The sequence below is a fragment of the Falco biarmicus genome, chromosome 9 (genome assembly GCF_023638135.1).
Source record: "Falco biarmicus isolate bFalBia1 chromosome 9, bFalBia1.pri, whole genome shotgun sequence".
Classification (NCBI taxonomy): domain Eukaryota; kingdom Metazoa; phylum Chordata; class Aves; order Falconiformes; family Falconidae; genus Falco; species Falco biarmicus.
Window position 1 is genome coordinate 4,461,123 of NC_079296.1, and position 26,616 is coordinate 4,487,738.

The 26,616-nt window shown below is 47.0% G+C and overlaps 1 protein-coding gene across 5 annotated transcripts; it reads right to left on the bottom strand.

Annotated features, from left to right (window-relative positions):
- Positions 1–5: 5 nt before the first annotated feature.
- On the bottom strand, positions 6–26,320 carry GSN (gelsolin). Of its 5 annotated transcripts, XM_056351303.1 has the most exons (18): positions 26,191–26,255; positions 25,657–25,716; positions 12,180–12,381; positions 11,042–11,196; positions 9,763–9,924; positions 9,401–9,550; positions 9,026–9,115; positions 7,985–8,117; positions 7,437–7,525; positions 6,103–6,318; positions 5,136–5,269; positions 4,263–4,353; positions 3,642–3,812; positions 2,544–2,718; positions 2,150–2,274; positions 1,553–1,630; positions 802–862; positions 6–324 (listed from the first exon to the last, which is right to left on the bottom strand). In XM_056351303.1, the coding sequence occupies exons 2-18, from the start codon at positions 25,687–25,689 to the stop codon at positions 155–157; spliced, it is 2,235 nt and encodes a 744-aa protein (XP_056207278.1). In that variant the 5' UTR covers positions 25,690–25,716; positions 26,191–26,255; the 3' UTR covers positions 6–154. The 5 variants fall into 5 exon arrangements, with proteins under 5 accessions (XP_056207278.1, XP_056207279.1, XP_056207280.1 ...); XM_056351304.1 differs by lacking the exon at positions 25,657–25,716 and having other exon boundaries at positions 26,191–26,320; XM_056351305.1 differs by lacking the exon at positions 25,657–25,716 and having other exon boundaries at positions 26,106–26,244.
- Between the last annotated feature and the right edge of the window lie 296 nt (positions 26,321–26,616).

The window sequence follows — 26,616 nt, forward strand, 5'->3', positions numbered from 1 at the left end:
ACTGGTCATGATTGTTTTTCGGTAATTATTGCACAGCTAATTGGCTATTAACATCATTGCCTCGTTAACATGCATCCTGCAGGAGGAAGTAGCTCTTGAAGGCACTGAAGGCACTAAACTTGCTCCATTAAAAAAAAAAGAAAAAACTTGTTCCTTAGACGTCCACATCTGCCATTGCTCTCTCTAGAGGATCAACAGCCCAGTAGTCGTCGTCCCAGCCCAGGAACCAGCCGGAAAAGGTCGGTGGCTCGAAGCCTTGCTTCACCACGGTCACCGGCGTTCTCTTGTCGCGGCTGGCAGGGTCGGTTTCAATGTACCTTTTAGCTGAAAACACACAAGGGGAAGGAAATCTCTTAGAGTACAAGGCTTACGGAGCAGCAGCTGAAACAGCTTACTGGGGGCTACGCGGCTGCTAGAGCTACAATTTTAGATTGTTTATTTAAACAAAAGAAAACGCACAGTTTTCACTCTAACAGGTGTTGATAAACCGTAGAAGACTGGCACTTGTCTGTAGAAAACTGACATCAGGATTATAAAATGCTGTAATACCGTGGCAGCCTGCACCCACCTACCCCCACAAGGAGGACAGGTGTTCAGAGCTGGGGGTTGAGCACAGTGTGTCTGAGTACTGCACCTCTACTCTGACCCTTGGGATCCTCCTTTCTGGAGAGATGGGATCTGTTTGATCACAACACTGACTTTTATGTTGTGATTAAGGTATGTTTCTCAGTACATTAAATTGCCTTCCCTTTGATCAGATAGTGGGGAAATAAGAAACAGTTAGGGAAAATGTGACATTACCAGATTTCAGTGCCTCAGTCTTTTCTTCTTCGTGGGCATCTTTCCCGATCCATACAAAGACCTAAATATTTAAAAAAAACCAACAGCTTATTTCAGCAACAGTCGATCTCTTTATGAAAGAAAGAGTAATTTAGATAAAGCTTCAGTGAACAGAGCACGGCACAGAATAAGAACATCCTCGTGCTGGTGTGGCTGGACTGTTGACCTGTGTGACTCAAGCATAGATAACAAGTTTTGTGACTGCATTTTATCTACATAAATTGTAGATAGATGAACAAATTACACACTAGCTTAACATCAGGAGAAAGTAGCGGATGTTTGAAAGTTCTTACATAAAACATACGAAGTTCATCTCTTAGGTTGCCTTGTGGCCAATTTATGCAGTCTGTTACTGAAAAATAACAAAAAACGCGTCGGTATCTTAAACTGCTGAATTTTAACGATGGTTCCCAGTCCCTTCCAGCTGCGACGAGGATACAGCCCTTGAGAAGTGTACAGGCCGGGCGAGTACACGCGATACCCAACAGCCTGTTCCTTCAGCCCGCCCAAGCAGCAGCAGGACACCAACTTTTCTCAAGTTCCAGGTGTAAGTTTTCTTCAGTGTCACTAGTGAGGTGATCTGTTCTGGGTTCTGAAGACGAAAGGGCTCAGTAATACAACTCTCCCAGCTCCTGTAATTTGGGTCTCAGTCTAGAGCCAATTTGAGCATATTCCTTGCTCCTCTCTTCACTAGGTAATAAATGCGACATACCTGATCCCACGTGTCAAGGAGCATAACGTCGTCTGTAGCAAGGTCGTCCTGAGTCAGATCTCCAGGAACTTCTTCAATCTGGAAAACACCGGGTTGAGATGAGTACACGCTTCAGGCACCATTTTACCTTTAGAGAAGAAAGCCAGTTCGCAGAGGCTCTAGTTTCACTGTTGGTGAGCTGCACCAAGCTAGCCGTGGGGGGTGTCTGACCATGCAACTCGGGCCGTGTTACAGAAGCACCCTTGGACCACAGAACACAAAACCAGTCTGTCTACACAGAGAAACTGGCTTGCACTCGTGCCTCTTTATACTTGAAAGATTCACGAGTTAAAATTCGAGGAGCCTGACTGCTGGTTGTCAAACAGGGGAGGGCCAGTTTGATGCTTCAGAAAGTCGCTGCACTGATACAACGGCAGAGTAGGACTCACTGGTGTCTCTGCAGAAAACCAGTGCTGCTGCTTTCCTTCTGCAAGCAGCGCTGCAAAGGCGGACCACTGACAGCAGCCTGCTAGCTGGCTCGGGGCAGGCGGGGGCTGAGCTTCTCCCAGCTTTGTCAGGTAGACGTTGAATTAATTGACGGTCTTTCTAGATACTCACGGTGAAGCGCCCACTCTTGTTGGAGCATGCAAAAAGACGAGGGGGGTGAGCATCCATCTTCTTGTCCTTCAGCCGGGGAGAGGTACGGTAAGGAGCTTTTCCACCCAAAGCTGCCCAGAAATTATCTGAAAAAGAGAAAGAGAGACCGATGCTTCAACTGTTCATGGAAGCCACAGTAGCAGTACGGTTTGGGTAGGACTTGAGGCAGTTTTCTGTGTCAGAAAGTCCCAAAGGCCTACAAACATGAGCGTGCCGTTAAAAGATACTTAGGAGACGCCCCTCTGTGCCTATGTCCACATTTCCTTGTTCTGGGAGACAAAAATATCCACGAAATAATTACTGAGAACACGCAGCTACACAGAAATGATCTCAGACTCCACTGTGCCTCCCTCACCTGGCTCTCTGCCCTCAGAAACCTGTACTGGGCGAGCTCCCAGTATCTTCAGCAGCTCTTGGGCTCCTGATTTCTCAGTGTCGCTGGCTCCTTGGCCAACCCAAAGGTAAGCAGCAGAGGGAGTTTTCAGGACAAAGGCATCATTGGAGTTCAGCTGACTGGCAGCAGGATCCAGCTGAAAAGAAAGAACGTTGCGTGTGTCAGATGTAATTGTCCTCTACACAGAGCCCATTATTTCAAAATAAAAAATCGGTACCAATTGTTGAATAAACTGCAGGCAAGAGACTCCATACAGGCACGGGAGGCTGTAAGATGTGCTGTACATTCGCCTGTATCCGAGTGATGAGTTAGACTTAATCACGTGAGAAGAATAAATGTATGTGTGTAATCTACAACTACCTATGGTAAGAATGCTTGGATGTGTCATTTTGCCGGTCTATGGTTATGACAGGAGATTCAAGAACTTGCTGGGGAGATCGTTGCAGAGCAGTATCCCCACTGCTGAGGCTGCTCGTTAATGTGTTTCCTCTTTGTCAACAAGGATTCGCCACCTTGAAGCTAGCAACTGAGTAAGTTGCTGCAGATGTAAACCAGCTCTTGCCTCACCTGCAGCTGTCTACTAGGATTGTCTCCCTTCTGCTGCTGCACGGGGCGGGGGTTTTCTTTCAAAATTTGTGTGCATTTTCTTCCAAACAGATGTCCTGGCACAGGTTCTATTTGCGTACAGGACACTGAGCACTTTCTGCCTTCAGCACCGTTGTCACTCAGGCTGGGAACAAGTCCGATAGCCATGTCCTCATGGTTTTCAACAGTGTTTGAAAAGTGTCAAAGGGTGCAGGCTGCAGCATCTTGGGGGGTCTTAAGAGAAAATGGCTTAAATGTATTCAAGGGGACATTTATAAACGAATTGGAAAATAATTGTTATCACCACTTATCCATGGGAAAAGAGGAGTCTTTTAATAGTTTGTAAAGTTTTCAAAGTGTGAGCTTTCTGATGGAAACCCAAACAATTTGGCCCTTGTTCTGTCCCAAGGGATCACAATCCCACCACAGCCTACGTGCGCACACACCATGCAAGCCGGCTGGTTTTCCACATACCTCTACGGCTCTGGTAGCTCCCGAGGTGCTGGATCGGACCTGGAACAGCCGCGTCTCTGCAGGTGCTGTCTGACCTCCTTCCCTCGAGGTTCCACCCTTGTAAACAATCAAGGGCTTTCCACCAAACATGCTCATCAGATGAGGAGGCTCTTTTCCTTGCACCACTCGTTTCTAGAGAAAAAGAAACTTGCTGTCAGCTTTAAGCTGCTGTTGAAGAGCAGCGAAAGATATACTAGAAATGGCCTTTACAACCGTCTCTCCAGCTGGAACATCCATGTAGCACCTCGCTGTCACAGGCGCTTGGTACTAACACCCCCCCCCGAAACCAGCAGCGTTTAAACCCAGCTCTCACAATCGCCATTTCGTTTGAATTGGTGGGTGATCCACTGGCACAGAGGTAAGAAAAAACATGTAAAAACCCTCCTGTTTCATACAGGCTACTTGTAAAACTTTCTCGTGTAATAGCTGGTTAGGTTAGGGACACAGCCTCTTCATACCACCCACACCACTGCTGGAGGGTCCCCCTGCCTGCCTGCACCCCTCCACTGCAGACTGGTGTCCTGTAACGGTACACGTAACCTTATCTATTCCCGCAGGGACTTGGGGGTTTGGGTTTTTTACCTGCACTGGGCTGCCTCCCAGCTCCTCATCCAGCTGTACTGTGAGGAATGCAGAGGTTGCAATTTCATCTTGAGTGGAATCGGCGCCCTGCCTGAAAGACATGGCAAAAATTGCGTTTTATTTTCAGCCCTTCCCCCCAACATGCGCACCCCTTACAGAGATCAAGAGGAGGTAAGGAAAACCCTTGCTACCAAACCTCAGCAGCACTTAATTCAACATGAAGGAGAAATTCATTATCCTATATTGTAACACAGTGATTACAGAGGAAGATAAGAATGTTTTCTAGATAATAGGCACGAAGAATCTGTGCTTATCTCCCTTTATCTTTCTAGCAGCTAGTTAAAACCGTGCCCAGTGGCACGTTATCAGGAACTACACAGGCAGCCCCTCTAGAGACTGCATCCCTTCTGGTCTCAGCTTGCCCATGCCCTCTCCACTTGCTGACCACCGTGAGGCTGCCTGCCGGGAAACTCCTCTTTCCGGGCACAGTCGGGGGAATGTAACAGTCACAATCCACCAGCCGAGGTGGCAGAGTGTCAAAACTTCATTACAATGGTCTCAAAAGGTGTAGGAACTCTGCAAGAAGAAACAGAGCTTGAGCCAAAGAAGGGAGTAACTACTACTGGGGGAGGGGAAGGCGAGGAGGAGAGAAAACAATGCTAGCACAGTAATACCCCATCTTGGCCCACTTCAAACAAAACATTCCTGACCCTAGCAGTGTTTTCTTTGCAAAGGAATATTATCCAGGGTGAAATTCTGTCCCCCAAGGATCCCCTGTAAGTGGGAACCAGCAGGGATCTGTTTTCAAAGAAGCGACTCTCAGCCCCACATAGCCCCGGTGTTTCCTGACTTGCGTCAGGAAATCTTTCTTACCAAGTGTAAATGATCTGTCCCTGCTTCCCAGCGTGCTGGTAATTGTACAAGATAATGTAGCTGTCCCCTCCGTAGAACTGCCCGTACGTCGCAGGATTCACCGGCACTTTCTCTGAGCCTTCTATTCTCCAAATCTAGAAAAGGAGAGAAGCAGAAATATTCTGAGTGCAGCGTGACAGCAGAATAAGCACTTCCCTGACAGAGCTGCTGTTCCCTTTTCTTCCCAAATTCAGCTCCCAGAACTCGCAGTCGTGTGGCCCCACCTGCCGGGGACCCGCTGCCCAGCGCCCGGCATTCCCCATCCTGTGCCAGGCCTGGCGGAGGGCACGGGTGGCTCAGCTCATCCTGCTGCGAGCTCCCAGCCCGCGGGCGGATTTAACCAGAACCGCGGCGGAAGATCGAGGCAGACCGGCGCTGCCAGCACCGATGCCCCCTGACACGGTCAGGTACTATTTCTCTCAGTCAGACAGTCGGGAATAGAGCTTTTAGGCTTCACCTGGGACTTTTCCCAAGCATACGGTTGGCTAGGACCTCCGTGGGTCCTCCAACAGGACAGCACTCGGCCCTTCCAAGCCCACCTCCACCGCTGCTTCTGTGTGCGAATGCATGCATCCCGGCTCGTGAGGCAGGTGCTGAGACTATCGCCCATCAGACGTGTGATGGCAATAGCCAAAATAACAAGGAGGAGGAGGAGGAATGAGGAAGACATCTGGGTCCACACTGCTGGGTGAAGCATTGCCCCCAGGGAAATTCTGGCATCAAAATTAACAGCTCACCTACGCCACTGAGCTGCAGGACTCTCAAGACCCTGCTGGTATTTCTGATGTTAAAAATTCCCCCAGCACTTAGGAAACCGCTGTGTTGATGGGTCTCAGGGCTCCACTTGTCTCGCTGCTCTTGCAGGGATGCCATCAAGTAGCAAAGACAATTCTGGAAACCTTCCCAAAGGGATTCTGACACTGCTCACCTGTTTCCTGCCAGAGCCGTCATCCTCCATTCCGTGCTGGGCAGCCATGGCCTTGGAGGTGTGCAGGGTGGCAGCATCAAAAGGTACTTTCTCGATCTTGGCAACGTGACCAGAAACATAAGCCTGCCCCAGTCCTTCTGTCTGGTCTTTGTCCCGCCAGTTCTTGAAGAATTGCTTAAACAACGGGGTCTCACCACTCTCAGGGAGGACTTGGACCTGAAACAAATGAGCCAGCCCATCAGGAGCAGCCCTGCCCCCACCCCACACAGCTCCAGCTCTGGCTACTCCTTGCTTCGTGTGAGCGGCGGTTTCAGGCTGCCAGAGAATCGCCTGGCACAGCCCCGGGAGAGGAGGACAGGGAAGGTCTGAAGAGAGATGTATGAGAGGAGACTGGAGAATGTCTGACCTGGCACAGGTGAGAGCACAGCTGGATATTGTGAAGGAAAGTAAGAAAGATAAACATGGTTATCTAGTAGCAAATAGGTGTCTGTCTGCTGGTAGTGATACATAGCTATGTAACTGCATGAATGGTTTCTGCCCCGAGCCTGGTGGCACACACAGCCGGGATTTGTAACCGGGCTCAGAGATACAAATATGAGCTTCTCTGTACAATAAAGTGTCTCTGGTTGCACCACAACCTGAGTCTGTACCTTCACGCGCCACACAGCCCTTTGGAGATGCCAGCAGTGAAACGCTCGCTGCCAAGATGGGGCATTAAGAGCAGCGTCAGGTCTCACGGACACCACATCAATAGTACCTCCAGCTATTATCATACTGGGCAGAGCTTTGCCGAGAGAAATGACACCTGAACTATCTGTTCACTGCTTGTGACCACTAGTTTGAAGGCAGCTGTTTCTTTCAAGCCAATGTTACGCTATCTTTAAGCCTCTGGAAGGTCCACATATCACAACCAACAACGTGGGTCTCAGTACGACAAGGGATGCAGAGTCTGTCTCAGGCAAGTTCTAAGGAAGGCTGAAGGGATGTTAAGCCTTTAGAATCATCTCTCTAAGAACAAGAAGGGCAGGTTTATCTACACCTGCTCTCCTCCGCTCTCTGGAAAGAGGTCACGGAACAGGTAACACAGTATCCAAGAGGAAGGCATGTTAAAAACTAGTTGTGCTGGGGTAAATGCTATCATAAGGACAGCGTTAACCCAGAAGCAAACTGCGATCTCTCCCTGCAGAAGAGCAGGTCACCCAAAGCAGGAGCTGCTTGGAAGAGCACTAGTGCCACCTCACATGAGCCGTGCTCTGGAGTCAGTGACCTGCGTGGCAGAGAAGTAACGCCAGCGGTGTCTGGGGGTGGCTGTAAGGTGGGCCGCACACCCTTACCTGGGTATGTTTTGGATAACCCATCTTATCAATGAACTCAGAAGCTGTTTTCAGTGCTGCCTTCTTCTCCTCAGAGTTGGCACTCTTGCCTTTAAAAATCAAGAGAGAAAAGAAATCAACTTTTGAGAAGTTCTGCATACCCAGAGAAGAAACAGTCCCAGGTGCAGTTCCTTTCTGCCACAGTAGGAGGGCCCAGCCTTCCAGCTACATGATGCCAAATCGCAAATGACAATTGTACAAGCTCTTTTATGCCTTTTGTGACGGCTGGGAGAGCACAATTGCCTTTCTACTTGTATTAATTTTTTTTCCTGGTTCCCAGGACCCTCCCTTTAATTCTCTACCCTGCAGACCCTGTACCTCAGCACCTGACATTTCAGATGAGAGTGCTTCTCTGAGGTTGTTAGCGCTACCCACACTTGCCCTGACAAGCACCACCACCACCACCACCACCACCACGTGTTCGCTTCCCAACCCCCCTCAAAGGAAGCAGGGACTGGTAACTGGATAAAGCTCCTACATGTGCAGCTTCACCTGCATCCCTATGGTACCTTTCCAAACGAAGATCTTTCCATCTGTGCCATGGTCCAGAATGAAGCAGTCATCTGTACCCAGGGCTGCCTGGGAGAAGGGGTTCTCGTCTGCCACCAGGGAGACTGCCATGTTCCCAGCCCCATTGGAGACCTGCAATAACCCAGCACGGAGATCAGATACGGCACCCTGTGTTCCACTCCAGCTTCAGGGCCATAATCCAAAACTCAGGGAGTAGAAGGGAAATAAATTTGAATGCATTGGCTGCTTCAGGCACTATTGTTTTTCGAACAGGATATCTTTGACACAGCAACAGCGTGACAAAAACGTAAGACTTACTCTGAAGATTTCAAGTACTTTTAGCAAAGCAGACTCTGCTGGGACCAAAGAAAGATAGATCCAAAGTGGTAAATATCCTTGGTGCACAAGCAGCCAAGAAATATCTTCTAATGCAAACCAACTGCATTCAAGAACTGGAGGGGACAGTCTTGGTAACTGAATACGCCTCCCTGCAGCACGTGGGTTTAATACTCTGAGCTCCTGCACTCACTAAGGGGTAAAGGCCGACACTACAAACCATCTGGGCAGATGCTCACCACATCGTTACCAGAGACTGCTGTAGAGAAGCGTCCAAGACTTTTTGGGAGGAATTTCTTCTACACTTAGACTAGCTAATGTCAAATGTTACCTTCAAATCATCCTTTGTGATGCTCACTGGATGTAGAAAGGGGTAGATCCTGGTTCTCAGGCTCACTATTTCTAGTTCTTTCCTGTCATCTTCCTAACATGAGCCCGATAACACAAAGAACTCCCCCTTTTCCCCATTTGTTTCACACTCCACCTTTCCCTCAAAAATTCCTGGGAAGTCCCAGCTGTCTCACTACAATCAGAAGTGGTGATAAAGACAATAGAAAGCATATGGGTACGCAGGGTAAGCAACCAAGGTTCACACATAAAACTTCATAAAAAGCTAACTGCAGAGTGAGGTAGAAACAACTGCATCCAATTGCGCAAAGATCACTCCATTCTCCATGAGGTTATTTGTCAGGGTTTCTTGTTACCTTGTAGAGCTTAGCCAGCTTTCTGTTGGCTGTATCAACTTTGGTCTCATCAGAAACTCCTGGTGGCAAAGCAGGCTTTGGTCCCAGGACCTGGGAGAGAGCGAAAAAACATTACCAGTCAGTCCAAAAGGATCTCTGTTCCCCAGACCCTCCAGCCACAAGAACAACTAGAAGAAACTTCTAGATCAACAACAGTGAAAATACACTCTGATGTCCTAGTGGTGCAGAGGACCAAGTCTGCATTGAATTGAGTGTTTATCCGCTAACACTTGGTATGTAAAGACACACACTCCTGAGCCCATCTACCCATCCCACCCACGCCTCCACACACTGCCCTTCCCCCTCCAGCACAGACAAAGGGACAAAGCAAATAACCTGAAGCATTTCCTCCCGCTCTGATCCTTCCTCCGAAACATAGACCTTGGCACGACCATTCCGCTCATTGTCCCGAATCCCCTTGGCCAGGACAGTGGCCTTCAGCCGTTCCTGGCGGTTGCTGTTGGAGCCACACCACTGGAAGATGTTCTGGAGGGAAAAGAGAAAGACCATGCAGCTGTCAGAGCATACCAACCCGCTCTCCAGACACGATGGCAGCACAGCTGGGACTGAAAGATGTCAGACTGGCTAAACAGGGTTTCAGAATGCTCAACACAGTGGGGGAAAAAATCCTTATGTGAACTAATCAGCTGTCTCCTGCCCCTGAAAGTCTGCTAAACCTGTCTTTCAATGGTACTTACACTGCCGAGATCAAGGATGAAGCAGTCCCCTGTGTTAAAGCTCTCCCAGGTCACAGGGACCTCCGTCGCTCGGACAGTTCGCCTGCCTTTGACCTGCAGAAGCCTCTGCACAGTCACTTCATTGGGAACCACGTGTCTGAAGCCAGAAGCCACACCACCAGCCTACAGGAAAACAAAGGAACAATTCACACTTGTGCTGTTGCTTCACAAAAAATTAAAATCCTATTGATTTGCTATCAGTGAGCAGTTTTTGCCTCTCACAGGAAAGAGGGGCAGCAGCAGCTTTGAGAGACGGCTAGTTTGCCCAGGCTGGGCTTTTGTAGCATATATCAATACATCCTGGCTACCCATTCCCATCGTGCCTAGGGGACACTGATACAACACAGCTGGAGTTCTCAACATTTGAGAAAGATCACAATAAGCTGACTTATTAATAGGATTTAATAGGACTGGTAGGGTGCAGCGTGTATTTCCATGTGTATTATACATCCTGCCTACCAGAAATTATCCCAGCTTCAAGATTCACCCTCTCTGCTGATAGACACTTGGAATTACTTACCAGTGTAGGCAACAGGACTCATGTCAGTTACCCTCAAAAAAAAGGCAACCAAATTCAAATGTATGAAAATAACAACAAAGCGGGAAATAAGCAAAACAGAAAGACTAGGAAAGTCTGAGACATGAGGAAATGTAAGCACCTTGCAAGCATTTGACCTGATATCACTTTCCTTGTGCTTCTGGATTTCTAACAAACAGAACTGTTCTTGACTGTATGTTTCTATTCCACTTTACTGCAATGGCATGGAAGAGTAACTCCCACTACTATTATTCCTCTTTACCAAAACATTACACATGCTGAGGAGGTGGGCTAAGCACAGAAAAAGAGAGTAGGAAGGTCAAACTCTGTTATGAAAGCGGGGATAAATTAAATCTACTAGGTAGGCGTTTCCCATTAACTCAGATCACTGTTTCTTAAATTCATTCCAGACGTCTTGGGACTGTTCTTTCCTCTGCTTCTCGAAAAAAAACAAAGCCTCGATTCCTAAAATTTCCCAGGGCTTTGCTTGTGTATTACTAATTCAGCCAAAGCTCTCCCACTGGGATCTGCTGTTCTCCACCCTGTCAGTTCCAACTCATTGAAAACATCTGCCTGAGAATGGTTTTTAAGCAACTGGAAAAAGGGCAATCCCCATTCTTCTGAGAACTGGGCAGTGGGCAGGATGCCATTTCTTGCAAATTTGATTCAGACCAGTAGTATAAAGACCCAGTCATCACCTACCTTGTACTTGATGCCAGATTTGAAGTACCCCAGGAAAGTTGAGGACTCGTGTCCTTGTACTTCACGGTGCTGAACAGCCTTCCCTTGAAGGTAGTCATCCATCTGGACAGTGAATATGGCAGCTGCCCCACGCTCATCTTGTGAGCTTTCATCTCCTACGAAATTAAAAGGTGACAACTTGGAGGGAATGCAGGGTTCCTGCCCCTACATTAAACTGTGTGAAAACACCAGGGAGAAAGCAGATTCCTGGGAAGTTTAGTTTCCAGGAAGGTCTGCAAGAACTGCTACTTCCAAACTTTTCTAATAACAACCTCAAACAGCAACATAAACTCTGTGTTTCTGGCAGGCTTACAGTACCATCACAACTGCTGCAGCCCCACTGCTTCACAGCCATCTCTGATACCTATCATTCACTTTTCTTTTGCTTTTCACCCTGTCTTGGAAGGAAACTTGCTGTGGAGCAAACAATGGAGAGATGAATCTGTGGGAAGACATTATCAGGCTTTATGAAGGGTGTAGATACTCGTGGGGCACCAGTTCCACAGCAGTTTGCCAGGCTCTCTGGAGGTCTTTGGTGTGGAAAACCTATTGACAGATGGCAGAGATGACAAGCCACCATGCAAGTATCTCACACAGCTTAAACTACAATATTGTCAGAGTTTCAGTTTTGCAGGCTGCGGAGAAAGCCTCGCCATGTTACCCGGCGAGATCTGCAGCAGAAGGCCAGTTAGGAGGTCTGAACTTCAGGGGAGGTGGGGCGTGGGGGTGGAAATCACACTCAAGAGAGTCAGAAGGACAACAACCAACCTTTATCCTTTCAGACAGAAAGATGTTGGCCGCCCCTTTCATGTGAGATCTTGTCTTCCCTGTGAGCCTCCGGAGAACAGGGATTTATTCTGTCATCTTGATCAGGAAAAGCTATTTCTAGGTACAGAGATGGCTGTACTCACTATTGCAGAAACCATTTCAAATAATTAAGGGGAGCAGCACTATATGCACCCAAAATTGCATTCTCATTGTACCACCCATTCCAATAAACACCAAGGGTTTTATTTCCTTGGGTAACAGCTGGTGTAGTGAAAGGAACGGGGTTCACCCGGGGCTCCCAGTTCAGCAGGGGCACTCCCAGCAGGCTTACCTAACCAGAAATGCAGGTCGTACTGGAGGTTCCCACTCCGCTGTTTGATGGTGTTCAGCACCAGATAGGAATCTCCTGTGAAGAAGTCTCCATACAGATTTTTTGGCACTGGTACCAAATCAAATTTCTCGATCCTCCAGATCTGAAGGCCAGGTTCCTTCCCAGCCTTCGAAAACTCAGCGTGTTCCACCATGCTGACAGGCTAGGGGCGAGACAGAGAGCATTGTTCAATGTGCATCGAGCAGGGAAGCACGTGTTTACATTACACTGCTCCTGATCTCTTCACTACTGTTCCAGGCAACAAGTGGCAAGTTTCCTTTTTGCTCTTGCACTGAATTTTGAAGGAAAAAAAAAAAAAAAGGGGGGGTAGGGGGTGTGGGTGTGTGCAAAATCCCTCTCAATTGATCACTGTTAATTTTTACTTCCAATCAACTCTTCTTCCTGGCTCAGTCCTGACTTACTCTTTCCTACATTTCTCTTTTTTCTGCCTCTCTGGATTTTACTCTATGTATTTTCTTTACTAACTTATAGCTTTTCAACACAACACAGAAGTGAAAGACTAATTCCCTTGCTGACTGTTCTTGTCTATAAATGATGCATGATGTTCAAGACTGTAGGAAATAAACCTTTTAACAATACACGTTGCACATCTTGCACCAACGTTATTTAGTTTTTCTAAACCCTGTCTGATCTTAGCCAGCTCTTTCTGGAAAATGTTGTGAATATCAACAGAGAGTTAGATAAAAAAAAATAACAGGTTTCTTATATCTCTTCTGTTCTGACATGTTACTTCAGTATTTCTGTGTAACTGCCCCCTTACAGGAAATACACCAATATACACAACACCCTGTCCTAAGGACACGGCCATTTTGGTTTAATATGTGTTTTATCATACTTGTGGAATGTATTAACAATAGGCAATCCATTCTTCTAACAAACATATTGAACACTTTTCTATAGCTATAATATAAAAGAATTAACTTTGGTAATGCTGCAAGAAAAAAAACACGTTTCTGTCATATTGAGAAAGGAAGGTTGTCTGTATATTACAGCATGCCTTTGAGTGGTATCAGGTAATAAGGAAGAAAAAATTAAAAGTTATATTAGAAGCATCCAGTATTTTGACAAAGAAGGTAGTTCACAGTAGCTGATGGACAAAAGTACAATATGCTCAGCTTTCAAGGCAGAAATAAAGAATGTTACAAACTAGAAAGCAAAATAGCAAGTTAGCTACCAAAGTGATTCCTAAGCTGAAATCAGGTATCAAAGGTGGAAAACAATGAACTTTATCGTCATGATTCCAGTCAGCCTGGCTTCGTTTCTCCCACATTCCCACTATAAAATTGGACAAACCCTTTACAAAGAGAAGAGTCAAACTCTCTTGTAAAAGTCATTGAAAAACAGAAGTTTTTCAATCTTTAATTGTGATGTTAATCACTTACCACAGCTGAAAGCACAACAGCTGCTGTAACAACATATCCGAGCCCTGCAACAGACATGGAGCTAACAGAGTTCAGCTTCAGAGCCACCACACAAAAGATGGTGAGAAAAATATAACTCAAGTCCCGTTTGCCCATTTCTAACAGCAACTGGGCTTCTCCCTTCTGCAGCGGCTGCAGGGAGTCCCAGCTCCCTCCTCCTCCTCCTGGCTAGTGGAGATGAACCACAGAAGCCAATCTTTTATCAGGGACAAACACATCCACCCCCTCCGCAATAGAGGGGCGTAACGTGTTTGTGCAAACAGTCCTCTTGGAAGTCTAGAGACTCCTTCAGCCATTTACAGACACTTAATCCCAGCAGGCAGTAAGTCAAGACAATATGCTATCCATTACAGCCAACAGCGCAATTATGTTCCAACGAGCCAAACAGCTCGTCACAAGGCCAACGAGAGAGGAAGAAATTAAGAGACATCAGCAACAGAGACAATATTTTGTCAGCTGAGAACTGGAAAGTTGATGAGACACAGAGGAACAGGGAGGCTGTTCCAGATGGCACAGGCTGCAGGGAAGGGATTTTGGACATGAGAAGAACAGAGGAGCACTGAGATACAACTGAGTAACCTGAGGATGGAGGGAATGCGGCCTCATCTCTCTGAACTTGTCCGAGCAAGATGTAAAATTCAGCACGTGCTTTGTGTGTCTTGCGCCCAAATGCACCCTCCATACAGGCTACTACCAGAGTAATACAGTCTGGAGGGGTTTGAGATGGACCAATGTATTTCAGCGCACATTAGCAAAAGGGCATTAGCAGTCTGTGACAGAATAAGAACTTATTCAATAATTTCACAACCAACTATTTCCGAAGGTGTAGCAAGACCCTGTGACAGGAATGTAACAGCCGTCAAACCTATTCTGCTCCATGGAATTACAACACAGCGTGGCTGATCGTAGCGTATCAATGATCTGCCACCAGTAAAGAGCTTATTCTTCCAACCGTCTCACGCTTCAGCAAGCCAACCTATCACATCTTCCACGTGTTTGCAGTAAGTAAACTGAGCAGTAAACCTACCACTGTGGCACCCCAGGAACAGAGCAGCCCTGTGCCCCCACCAGCGGTGGAATGGCTCCTGCAGGTACAACCAGCAGGGCCTGTGAGATAGCATCTGCCAAACACTGCCCAAGGGAGGCGCGGAGACCTGCCTCAGTCAGGCTCCCTGGTACGCGGTCGTACTGGAGGGTCAAACAAGAATGCTAGGAGGAACCTACCTAATGCCTACATGGGGTTGTGCTGCTGCTCTTTTGCTCTTAATGCTCCCAGGGATAAATTACTGACACTCTGAAGTTCCCACTTTCAGAATCTCTCAAAAGACGCTTAACTAAGGGGCCAGATCCTCCACTCACTGAATTCCACCACAAAACTTCCATGAAGGATCTAGCAGACCTCACTTCGTCTGTGCTTTCTCCACGAGACCATTTGTTCTCTCTCTCTCTCATTACAACACACTGCTTCTCTGTCATCCAAACATGCATTTTGTTTTGAAATATCACCCTGGCAAACTGATATAGTTAATGTACCTTTGAAAATGTCACTGAAAATTCTCAAACTGAAATAGATAATAAAAAAGATGTCTTAGTCTTGATGGTATTTCTGATCTCTGTGAAGGAAGTTCAGAGTGTCAGAGGTCTAAGACCCGGTGAAAAGATTGTTAGAACTCTGACTCTGAGGAAACCAGCTGGGAAAGGCTTCTGCAGCTGCAGCACACCCAAATCAGGATGACTAAATTGCATAACATTAGAAAGAGATGGGTCCCTTCCAAATGGAAAAATACTTTGGACTTTTTACTAATAAAAATACGCACATAGTGCCGCATTTGGGCAAACTTCACAGACTGACGGGGAAAAGACCTAGGGTAGTCTTCTCTGTCAGCATCCCATTTTAGGATATACAGGAATCTGCAGATATATCCTCACAAGCACACATGATACTGTGGAAAAACACTTTATAGGATCTTCTAATTAACTTGGCATTTTATAAACTTTGCCCTCAGTCCAAGCTCGCATTGCCAACTAGCTGCAGAATGTAAATAGAGGCAAAAGAGGGAAAGAGGGCTACAATGAATAAATTGTGTGTTATAGACCTCCTTGGTAAAAACTAATCTGAAGTGTGTCTGAAGGGAGTAAGCGCGATGTACTCCAACAGCTGGTATGGTTTATTACTGCCGTCAGCAAATGTTGCGTTGTTAAATCAGGGCGCCGAAAGATGTGCTCTGGCCGTTTTATCGCGGGCGTATGCCAGATGAGATTGCCAGGACCCTATCCAAAAGGGTGTCCTATTGGAGACATGGGGAAAAGGCATATTTCAAGCTGATGTTAATAAAAACTGTCCAGCATAGCCACAGAAAGGGTGTGATGGAGAGCCAACATCTTATGCAAAGGGAAGTTATTTAAGGAAAACAAGGAAAAGGCTTGGAATACAGGATTTCAGTGCAGATGGATCATCTAAATAACACTTGGTTGCATAATTATGAAAACAAGAACTTAAGAAAAGAAGTCCAATGGCTTGAGCAAACAGTGGAAGACAACAACTATTATGGTATCCAGATGTGCAGTTAACACAACTGCGACAGGCCTAGCTGAGAACACTGCAGAATGGAGAGCCGCCTATAGGAATAATTCCAGGGATATAGTCCCTACCGACCAAACACAAAACGTGAGACTTGGTACATGAGGGATGCTGACACTGCAGGGGTCTGCGGCTGGCTCACAGGCCAACGGCAAAATTTAGAGGTTGTTTCTTCAGGGAAGGGTTGAATGATTTTCCTGAGGCTGGAAGGTGCTTCTTTCAGAGGAAAGGCCAGAAAAGTCAGAGAGACCACGCAGCCTCCCTGCTCTGCAAACCCGACGTTCTCACCCTGCTGTGCACCCTCTCCACTAGGGTGCTGTTGGAAGCCCTGACAGCTGATGCCTCCACCACCTCCGATCAGCAGTTTTCTCTCCTGGTATCCAACCCAAAACACTTTTCCTATTTCCACCCTGTGATTTGTAATAAACAGTTATTTGCCTCCTCCCCTAAGTGCTCCCATTTATGCTCTTTACAGTCATCCCTCTGGCTGTGCCTCCCACTCCTCTGTCACGGACTCACTCTGCACCCTCACAAACCAATGCCATCAGCACTTCCACCACTTGTCTTTACTCTGAAATTTTTTTAACAAGAAGGTGCCCAGCTCTGCACTGCTCGGATGTGGCCCAGCACAGCTATCCTGAAAGGAATGTCCTGTTCCCTTCAAGAAAAACCAGTATGCACAGAGCCCAGACTCTCACCGAACCTCACCGCACTGCAAAGTCCATTAAGGGAATAATTAATACCTAGTTCCTCCACATCAAATATAGTATCCCACCTTCACACCTACCACCACCTAAAGCATGTAATACTATCCAAAGTTATCTTTCTACAAGACAATATCATCCAGTGCTGGGAGGGGGAGGAATGGGGAAAGAGAGAAAAATCTTTACTCTGTTAAGCTCCAGTCTGATCCCGACTCAACCTCAAACATTCAGAGCAGCTTTACCAAAGCTGAAGGAATGCACATGCTCAACAAAAACATCCTCCGACTTCTGGTATTGCCAGAGTATTCCACAACACAAAGTACACAAGACAGTAATGGTAATATTTTAACCGGTTTTAAGTTAATTAATTAGTAAAGCAAGATTAAACCCAATGGAATGGGTGTAAATATTTAGTAGCAGGTTCTTCTGTATGACACAGCAAATATTAGCTTACGGGGCTTTCCTCACAACACTTTGTACGCCGATGCTTCTAAGAGCATGAAAAGCACGTATATATTTTAGGCGAAGTAATGATGCTTCTGGGTGGGTTTTTTTTTTCCTAGATACTTACTGAAGAGGGGCAATCAGAAAAGAAGAGGTGGAAAATTGTTGGTAGAAATAGTGGGTGAAAAAGAAAATAAGTGCAGCGGTTCATTTAAATAGACTCTGCTGTAAAGGGGTCTATGTCTTGCAAAGGAAAGAACAATTTTAAACGAGTATTTACACGAAACAGAGAAACCCAGAGCTCTGATGACTACATTAACAGAACCCTGGTTTAAAAGAAACAGTGCTTGTGGGGTGAGGGGCCTTATTTTCTTTTGTCTCACAATGCATCAGAGAGCTAACTCTATCTCCTCACATTCAAGAAGCCACTGTACAACACTTTACTCTCCTTGCAGCTTTTATTCAGTAACTGGGCACTTACAAGAGAAAAATGAGCATAATATTTTTTTAGAGCTACAGTTAATTTGTGGCAGTTCACACCCATATATACCCAGAAATACAGCAAGGACTTACCTACACAGGGCTGCTGAGGCAACCTTTGCTGAAATGAGACTGTGAAATAAGTGGTGGTCGGCCAGACCACCATGTGGTTGTTCTCATTTGCAGCTCCAGTGTCTGGCTCGTGGTAGGCTCAGATAATTTGTCTAAACTTGCTGCATAAACAAAACCCACGCAGGAAGGTCTGCAGCCAACATAATGTTACACCACGGAGTACCTAAACCACCTGCTGCTTACTTCTGGAACAGTTTCTGTATTTCTAGATGGCAAAGGCTGTGTTTATTATTTTAATGGATAATACTGAGCAGCAAAATAAGTTGCAAATACAGACTGCATTTTTAAAATATGGGGAGAACAGTAAATCTTAGTAGAGTCTGTATCCACACAAGATTCATGCTAGAAAAATGCTTCTTGTGCACCAATCCTTATTGTACCTTGGGGGCAAACAGTTGCATTTCCACCCAGCTAATTCTCTCCTTTCCTCTATTTATTTGCCAAAAATTGCCTGGAGAATATGGACAGCTCCAAAGAAATAATATCTCCTCAGGAAAAGAAAAGACTCCCTTGTCTCACAGCATGCCTCCACCTCTATTAAATGTACATCACCACTGTACTTCTGCTGCAACAACGGGAAATCTGTAAGTCACTGTGTTCTGCAGGTGGCAAAATGGTACAGTCCTACCAGCGTGACCAATCCCAACGAAATCAACAGGTTGTACTTGAGAGAGTAACATTCCCAGAGTAAGAGCTGCATTCTCCAGATCACTGTCTGAAATAATGACACTGAAGAGATAAAATGTACCACAAATAAAGGTTGTTGCTTGCTTCAGTTTTAGCTGATTCTACACTTTGAAGAGAATCTATACCTTCTGACTGCCCACGTAGCCATTTCTCTTTTCTCTGATACTTTGCCAACTCATAAAAACTCTGATGAATTTACAAAGATTGCGACAGTGAACGCCACAGAATGATTCAAGTACTGACAATAAAAAACTCAAGACATGATAACACAGAGAAAGGAAGACAGCTCAGCACACTATTAACAGCGGATGACAGTGCATATCAAAAACAGAAATACTTGTCTCTTCCTTATACCGTCCTTGCCAAAACAGTATACATTATGACTAACTCTTCCGTAAACCACTGAAAATAAATTTGGTGGGACTTCAGCTTTGTTGCCAAGGTGATATGCATTGAAAAATACCTAGAACGATAGATTAGATCTGTTTCCAGTCTCCAGACAGCCCTAAATTCATATACACATAAAACTAAAAACAACACCTTTCCTTCCATCCTTGGAAGCAGCTAGTAAACAAAGCTTGTTTGGGACAAGAAAAAATTAGCACAGAACTGCCTCCTCCCACCCTAGCCATGGTGACTCCATCAACTATTTCAGTTCTCTGTAAGAGAAGCAGCACAGTTAATAGTATTCCTAGCAGCTACATCTTAACAGATGCAGCCAGCCACAAATCTGAAAAACTCAGACTGGCATTGTCCCTCCAGCAGCTTCCCCCTTCATTTAAATACGCATCTGATTCCAAAAAGAACTCAGATCAACAGCCGTGGACACAAAGTACAGCATTATCTGTACAACCGGCAAGTAGGCTTTTGCATTCATAAGTTAAAATTCCTACTAAACCACTTTGGCAAATTAGAACACCCAGATGATTTGAGTATTGTTCACTTTTTCCAGCTGTTTATTTGCACTATGAGTCATGCCAGCTCTATTCTGGCCTCTCTATCTTTTGAATATGATCCACGAGGTAAACAGAGAGGGTTCAGCCCAATGCACCGAGGCTGAAAACTTAACACAAAAGCCTGAGTTTCTTCTCAGTTGCAATGATGTAAATTAGGAAGATTATTACTTACATGGGAGAAACTTTCGGAGACTACATAGGTCTCCCATCTGAAACACACCCAGAGAAAATCTGCTGATACAATCAGCTGTTTAAAAGCCCTACCCTAAGAGCATACATGAGAGCTGAATCATGCACTTAAATACACACAGCATAGATAAGTACGGATCAGTGGAAACCAGCGACTACTTACATTCAGTTGTGAGCAAAAGTGAATCCTGAATTATACTCAAATGCAAATCATTGTTCTGTCCTGAAAAGACATCTTAAGGGAGTGCTTATATAACCCATAAAACATAATCCAGTACGTTAAAATAGGACTACCACCCCCCATTATGTCCCACAGAGAGATCTGGTGGTGACAGCCAAAGCACATTGATGGACACAGCGGAGACATGCCTGTGGTCAGCTGCGGGGAAATGACACAGATGTTCTTCCTCCAGTCACCAGGTCCTGACTGTGTGCAGGGGAAATCATCTGCAACTTTATGCAAACCCTCAGAGCAATCCTCTGAGAATTAGCCAACACAGCCCTCCCTAGTACAGAAGCCTGTTCAATCCTTTATCCATAACCCAAAGAAGAACAGAGTAATACACTATTACCAGAGAAGAGGCGGAAACCAGAAGAGATGGCCTAAAACAAATCTAAAAGGGAAGCGTGAAACATGGTCTTGCACTGTAAGCATAGCATCAGACATGGGAGACTGGGTGAAAGGACTTACAATAAGCCACTGCTACATGTCCGATGCAAGTACATGCAAATATTAGGGTTGAGCATAAAAGATATGAAAGCACGTAGATGAAATGTGGCGGTACACCGCACTGATGCAGCACAGCATGGTCAAGTCCTCCAGCAAGCCCACTGCCGCCCGGGGCTCGCTCCGCTGCTGTGGCAGCAGGAGCCCAGGGTCACTGCACCGAAACCACCCCAGGGAGCCCCTGCCCTCCAGACCAATTCCACAGAGAAGTTACCTTTCTGTCTCAAAAACCTCCACATGGGACAACTCAGAATTAACAGAAATTAGTTCACTTAATACACATTCAAAAGCAAAGTGCTGCTTCCAGATCAGGGACAACGATCAGAACACGAGGCATGGCTGAGAGTTACAGCCGCTGTAGGTTTTCGGTACCTGCGCCTACCTGCTGACAAGCAAAACAGACAGACCTGCTGCTACGATCAAAAGCTCCCTCCAGCCGCGCAGCCGGCACGCACAAGTGCGGGCAGCTTCTGCACGTCTCCACCATCCTCCTCCTCAGCAGCACTAGGAGGAGACAGGACTCCCCCATTTCACACGAAGTGGTTTTCTTCACAAACACCTGCTTCCAAACACATCAATGTGGAGACATGCAGACTTACTAGAGCTCCCCTGCCCACCTTGCTGTCAGTTCTCCTCACATACGCAGGGGTGGCCACCGTGTTAACGGCTCTGGCTTGAAGGGACACAACTTTGCAGGAAGGCTGTTTTCAGCTCCAGAACCCCACAGCCCTGGCAGGAGCACCCGGCTTGCACCCACAGGGCACACAGCCACGAGGGCAATGCCATAAACACATGCCAAATTCACACCCTTCTTCCTCATAGCAAAGCCATTAACAGAGGGGGGGTCTTTTCTTTTTAGTAGGATTCAGGCTTCAGTGTTGAGGAACGCCAAGCATTCTCAAAGCAAGACAGCCTGAAAGGAGGGGAAGTCCTAACGGTGCTACCTCTCACCGAAGCAGCCTCTCTCTGCCCCAAAGGATCCCAGGATGATTCATTTCCTCCTTAAAGACACTTTTTTGAATTGTAGTTGTATTTTTACTGTGTGTGGAAACATTCAGTAAATAACATATGTTTAAACTTTGTTTTTGGATGGCATCCCACTGACTGACTAGCTCCTGATACAGACAGTTGTTTCTCCCTCTCCCAGTTGTACCGGGACATCAGCTGAGATCAGTTCCAGCTCTTCAGGTTCTCTGTGGGAGGTGAATGAGGTACAAAAGATGAGAAAAGGAAGGGAAAGACCATAAACACAGCCTGTAGTCAGAAAAGAACACTGTGAAACAGGTAAGAGGGGTAAAAAACCATAACCTTCCACACCATCCAACCCTTCCACCCAGTCATCATCACATCCCAAATTTTGATTAAAAAAAAAACGGACAACCTGCTTTGAATATCCTGACTAAGGATGCAGTTACTCGCTAAGTTCCAGTCCATCCCAAAGTGGGGAAAAGCAGACAAACTAAAATACAGGTCATTCTCCAGAGGGAAGTGTGAACAGGCAGGAGTCTCCAGAATACCAACCAAATCAACCACTCCAACGTCAGCGGCACCACCACGCTCCCTCAGCTGTCAGCGATCTGGCATTTTCAGTTTGCCAAGCAGGCAAAGCACCCCAGGAAAAAGCTGCTACAGCTCTATTTAACTCCATTAATGTCAGAGCTCTCCTTAAGCTTGCCAATGCATCATCAGTGGATAATCAGAGATAAACACCTGGCAATCCTGCAGAGTCAGAGGCTTACTGTGAAAGGCCTCCTTTCCTAACTTTTCTGACCATGCTTTCCTTCACCGAACAAGCGTGAAATACTAGAAGTTGACATCTTATGAACACTGTCTGATCTGATTTCCTCTATGGTGGGATTTGATGCTGACATATTATCAGGCAGCTCTCTTCCAGTGCCCTGGACACACACCTGGATCAGCAGACGATACTCTGAGCACCTCTGTCCAGTGATGGACATCACAGGACTTGTGCTACAGCAAAAGCAGCGTTCACTGTTACCAGCAGCACGTACCAGCAGCGTGGCTGTGTCTGGAGGGTATGAACATAATGGTACGTGTACAGAAAAAGTCACCTAGCAGCGTGCCAAACAGCTAATAAGAGGCCTGATGAATCTGCTCTGGCAATCAGTGTACTTTTACTATCAGGAAGCTGAAGACTGTAGGACGTAATGTAAATATTGGAAATTTGCCAACATCTGTGACTTCTTGGGAAGCCAAGATGAGGCAGAAGCATAAATGTATCTCTAAAGTCCAGGCCTGGTGCATATAAAGTCTGTTCAGACACTCCTTATCACCAGTTAATTTACTTTTATTCTCCTTCCTTTAAAAACATCTGAAAGCAACCTTCACTTCAGGAAATCCCTAATCACAACAGTTCTTGACTGCCAGAAATCACCAGGATAGACCTGAGAAAACTGACCGTGTATTTTTCCATTCTCCTCCTCTGTCTAAACATCTGCTGTGAGCTACGGTCAGAGACAAGATACTGATGAACCAGCATGACAGCTTCTCTGCTCTTGTGCCCAGTGGACTGTATCTGCCTGCATCGCCTTTGCACACTACTACTGTTTTGTGGAGCCTCCCACAGAAAAATACTTCACAAACTGACACAACACAGTTTTAGGCTCAATAGCTGTGCACTATCTCCACCTAGGGAGCTTGTGCCTGATACGGGAAAAATAGTTCCATCGTGGCTCGTAGCTGCAAACTCCAGCAAGTTTATCACCTTTATGGGAAAAGAAATAATCATCCAGAACATTTCTTTCCAATTCCCTTAGTCATCTTAGTGTCTGAAGTGATTAAAAGACTGAAAAGACAAGGACTCGAACTAATGCTGTGAGAAGCAGAACAAATGACTTGACAGAGGTACACAAAGAGATAAGCTGCACAAAAAGAAGATAACTTGAGGTTTTCTTGTTAACATAAAACTGCAGTGACCTGTGAAAGCCACTGCACAAGACGCTTTTTGAGTCTTGAGTTTAAAAGGATTCAAAAGAGATTACAAGTGGACATATAAAATAACCATATATACAATTTTCTTTTCAGTTTAATTTTTTAGAAGGGATATCAAATACCTGGTTTGGAGAATCAGACAACCACTAATCAACAGAAACAATACACAACTTGTTACCGACAAATTGCCCGTGTCAGAATCTTCTGAATCTTCTGCGTTCTCATGAAAAGCATTTGATAACAATCAGGCAGAGACTTATTCAGAACCAACTTATTCACGTGGCAATTCCTAAGTGCTGTGAAAGCGAACAAAGAACAAGAGCAACTGCTTCTTCCCAGAGAGTAGTTACTGTACTCAAGCGACTTTAACCACGTTCCGCTTTACAACAACCAATCTGCAACTTGATCACTTCAGCTCATTTAAAAAAAAAAAAAAAAAAGAAAAAAACCTGTTTCTTTTGATGTCAGGATTCCAAAGCAAAACGGGGAAACTGTTTGTGAAGCTGCCTATTCCTGTCCAACACCCTCTGTAGCATACAGGCTAGGCAGTAGCAACACTGATGTCGGAGGCTGGAATTAAAATGGAAAGCTTGTATTTGCGAAGTGAGTTGAAAACAGATACAAATCCTGAGTAATAAAATACGCCACCGTGCTATTTTAAGAATGGTTTAGTTCCCACCAGGACTCAGTAAAACACCCAGCCTACAACAAAAAGTTATTTTAACCAAACTTGGGGTGGGGAGAAGCGCTGGCTCAGTATGGGTCTTTAAAAACTGCTAGCTGCTGCTTCTTGTCCTGTGGGAAGGGTCTTACCTCTTCCACAGAAGAGGCACTCAGTGACACTGCTGACCACACTCTGCATTCTATAAGTGGTTGAAGCACTCACAAAAGTACACTAACAGCCTTGTAATGGAACATGTCAGGCAGCCAGACTTCCTAGAGCTGGCAGCAATTGGCAACGTTATCAGAACCATGAAGCTTGACTGTGGAACACTATCTCACATCCCTGCTTTGGTGATGAAAGGTACAAATTCACAAACATGCTGGATTTGTGCCTGTAAAATCAAAGCTGAAACTAGCAGTAGCATTTTTGCCTTGTCACCCTTTAGACATTCAGAAGCAGCCAAAGACTGATCGCTGTTCAATTTCCCCAGTGTTTTCCCTATAGCACTGGAATTTCATCCAGATGGAGAAAGCCTCCGCTCTTCTGAGAGCAGGAGACATTCTCCTGAGGATACTGCTGGTACTCTGCTCTCACTAAAACAGTTATCTAAACACTCAGGCAACCTCTGGAAAATCCTTCCCTGTATTTAAACACTTAACATTCAAGTTCACCATCCACCTATGTCACTGATGAGGTGTAACTACAATTCCTGCCCTGTCTTCAGGCTGAATTCTGGTGAAATCCATGGAACTGGACTTCTCACCACTCCAGCAAGTCAGTCCTGCGATGGGGCCCGTCGATGATATAGATAAAATAATGCTGACACCCAGGGCTGGTGCATAAGCACAGAGGCCAGCGTTCTCATTACCCGCTTGGGAGGGGAGCAGCCAAGTTCAACCCAGAGCCAGACACCGGGCACACAGTGGGGTGGGCAGGGGGCTAAGACGCGGCAGCAGCCATCCCATGGCGCAGAGGTTAAACAGGGCCAACTCCTGCTGCGCTCTGCTAGTGGTGTGGGTTAAACCTCCATCTCTCACCTCTGTAGTAGCAACTACGGAATAAACTGGCTCACGGACAAGATAAGAGAAACCAGTTGCAATAGCCAAGGCTGCACCAGACCTATTCCCTGGTACCTGGGTTTCGCTTCGCTTGCCCAGACGGATGTTAGACAGTATTCTGTAAAACAGTTTGAGAAACCTAAAGGACGAGAGATGTTAAAGGAATGCCCTCCCCATCTGACTGCCGAGTGGGTGCCCTGAGCTGAGCCATGCCATACCCCAGCAGAGGAAATTTTTTTGCTGATAAACTTGCATCATGCAGAAAGTTGGTAGTGGAAAACAGAAATTGTAACGATCAGTAAGAAAAATAAGAGACTTAAGGGGAAACAATGCTAGTACCGTCCTTGTTAGCAAAGGCGGATTTTTTACATCCAAAAGCAAATAACATTCAAAGCAGTTTTATTCAAAGAGGATCTACTTACTAATGAGGCCTCCTTGAAACAAGTCATCCCCATAACTTTTTTTTTTTTAAAACACTCTTCCTAGGAAACATTTTAAATACGTTTTAAGTGTCCACAGTTTTTGAATTTCTCTTCAAACAGAGCTTGCAAACATTCTTCCCCCAGGCAAAGAACAAAGCCAACAAAACCCCCGCTGTCCCCATCGCGGGAGGGGCTGGCACGAGTTTTGCCAGGAGCAGTTTTACGCTGCCGGGCCGGGGGGAGCGGGGGGCCCCGACCGCCAGTCCCCCTGGGGCTCCCGGGGCCCGGCCCGGCGGCTCCGCGGCCCCTCGGCCCGCCCGGGGACACCAGCGGCCCCGCCCGAGGCGCCGCGCTGCTGCCAGGCGCGGGCCCCGCAGCCCGGCCGCCCTCACACCAACGCCCCGCCGACCCCCCCGCCCCCGCCGTGCCCCCCGCCCCTCGCCCGGCACCTGGCGGCGTTCCCTCGGCCCGGGCGGGCGGCTGCCGGGGGTCCCGGGGCGGCGGCTCCCCCTCAGCGCCGCGGCCCGGCCCTACCTGGTGCCGGTGTTCGCGGGGCAGGAGCAGCTGCCGGGAGCGGGGCCGGGCCGGGCCGGGCCGGGCGGGGCAGGGCAGCCCCGGGGGCGGGACGCGCCGCGCCCCCGCCCCGCCACCACAGGGCGCGGCCGCCAGTAGCGGTCGGTAGCGGCCGGTAACGGCCGGCGGGGCGGCCCGGCCCGCCCCTGGGCACGGGGCCACCCGTAGCGGCGAAGCCCGAAAGGATGGGGGCGCCGCCGGTGGCCTCCCCGGCGCCGGTGCGTGCCTCGGCCTGCCCGGGCCCCTCGGCCACCATTTTGTGGCGCGTGTTCCCTCAGCCCGCGCGCGGCCCGGCCTCCCCCGCCGCCGCGGAGCCCCCGCGGGGCAGCGGCCCTTCGTTTCCCACAGGCCGCGGGCAGCCCGGCGGCGCGGCGCGGGCAGGCTGGG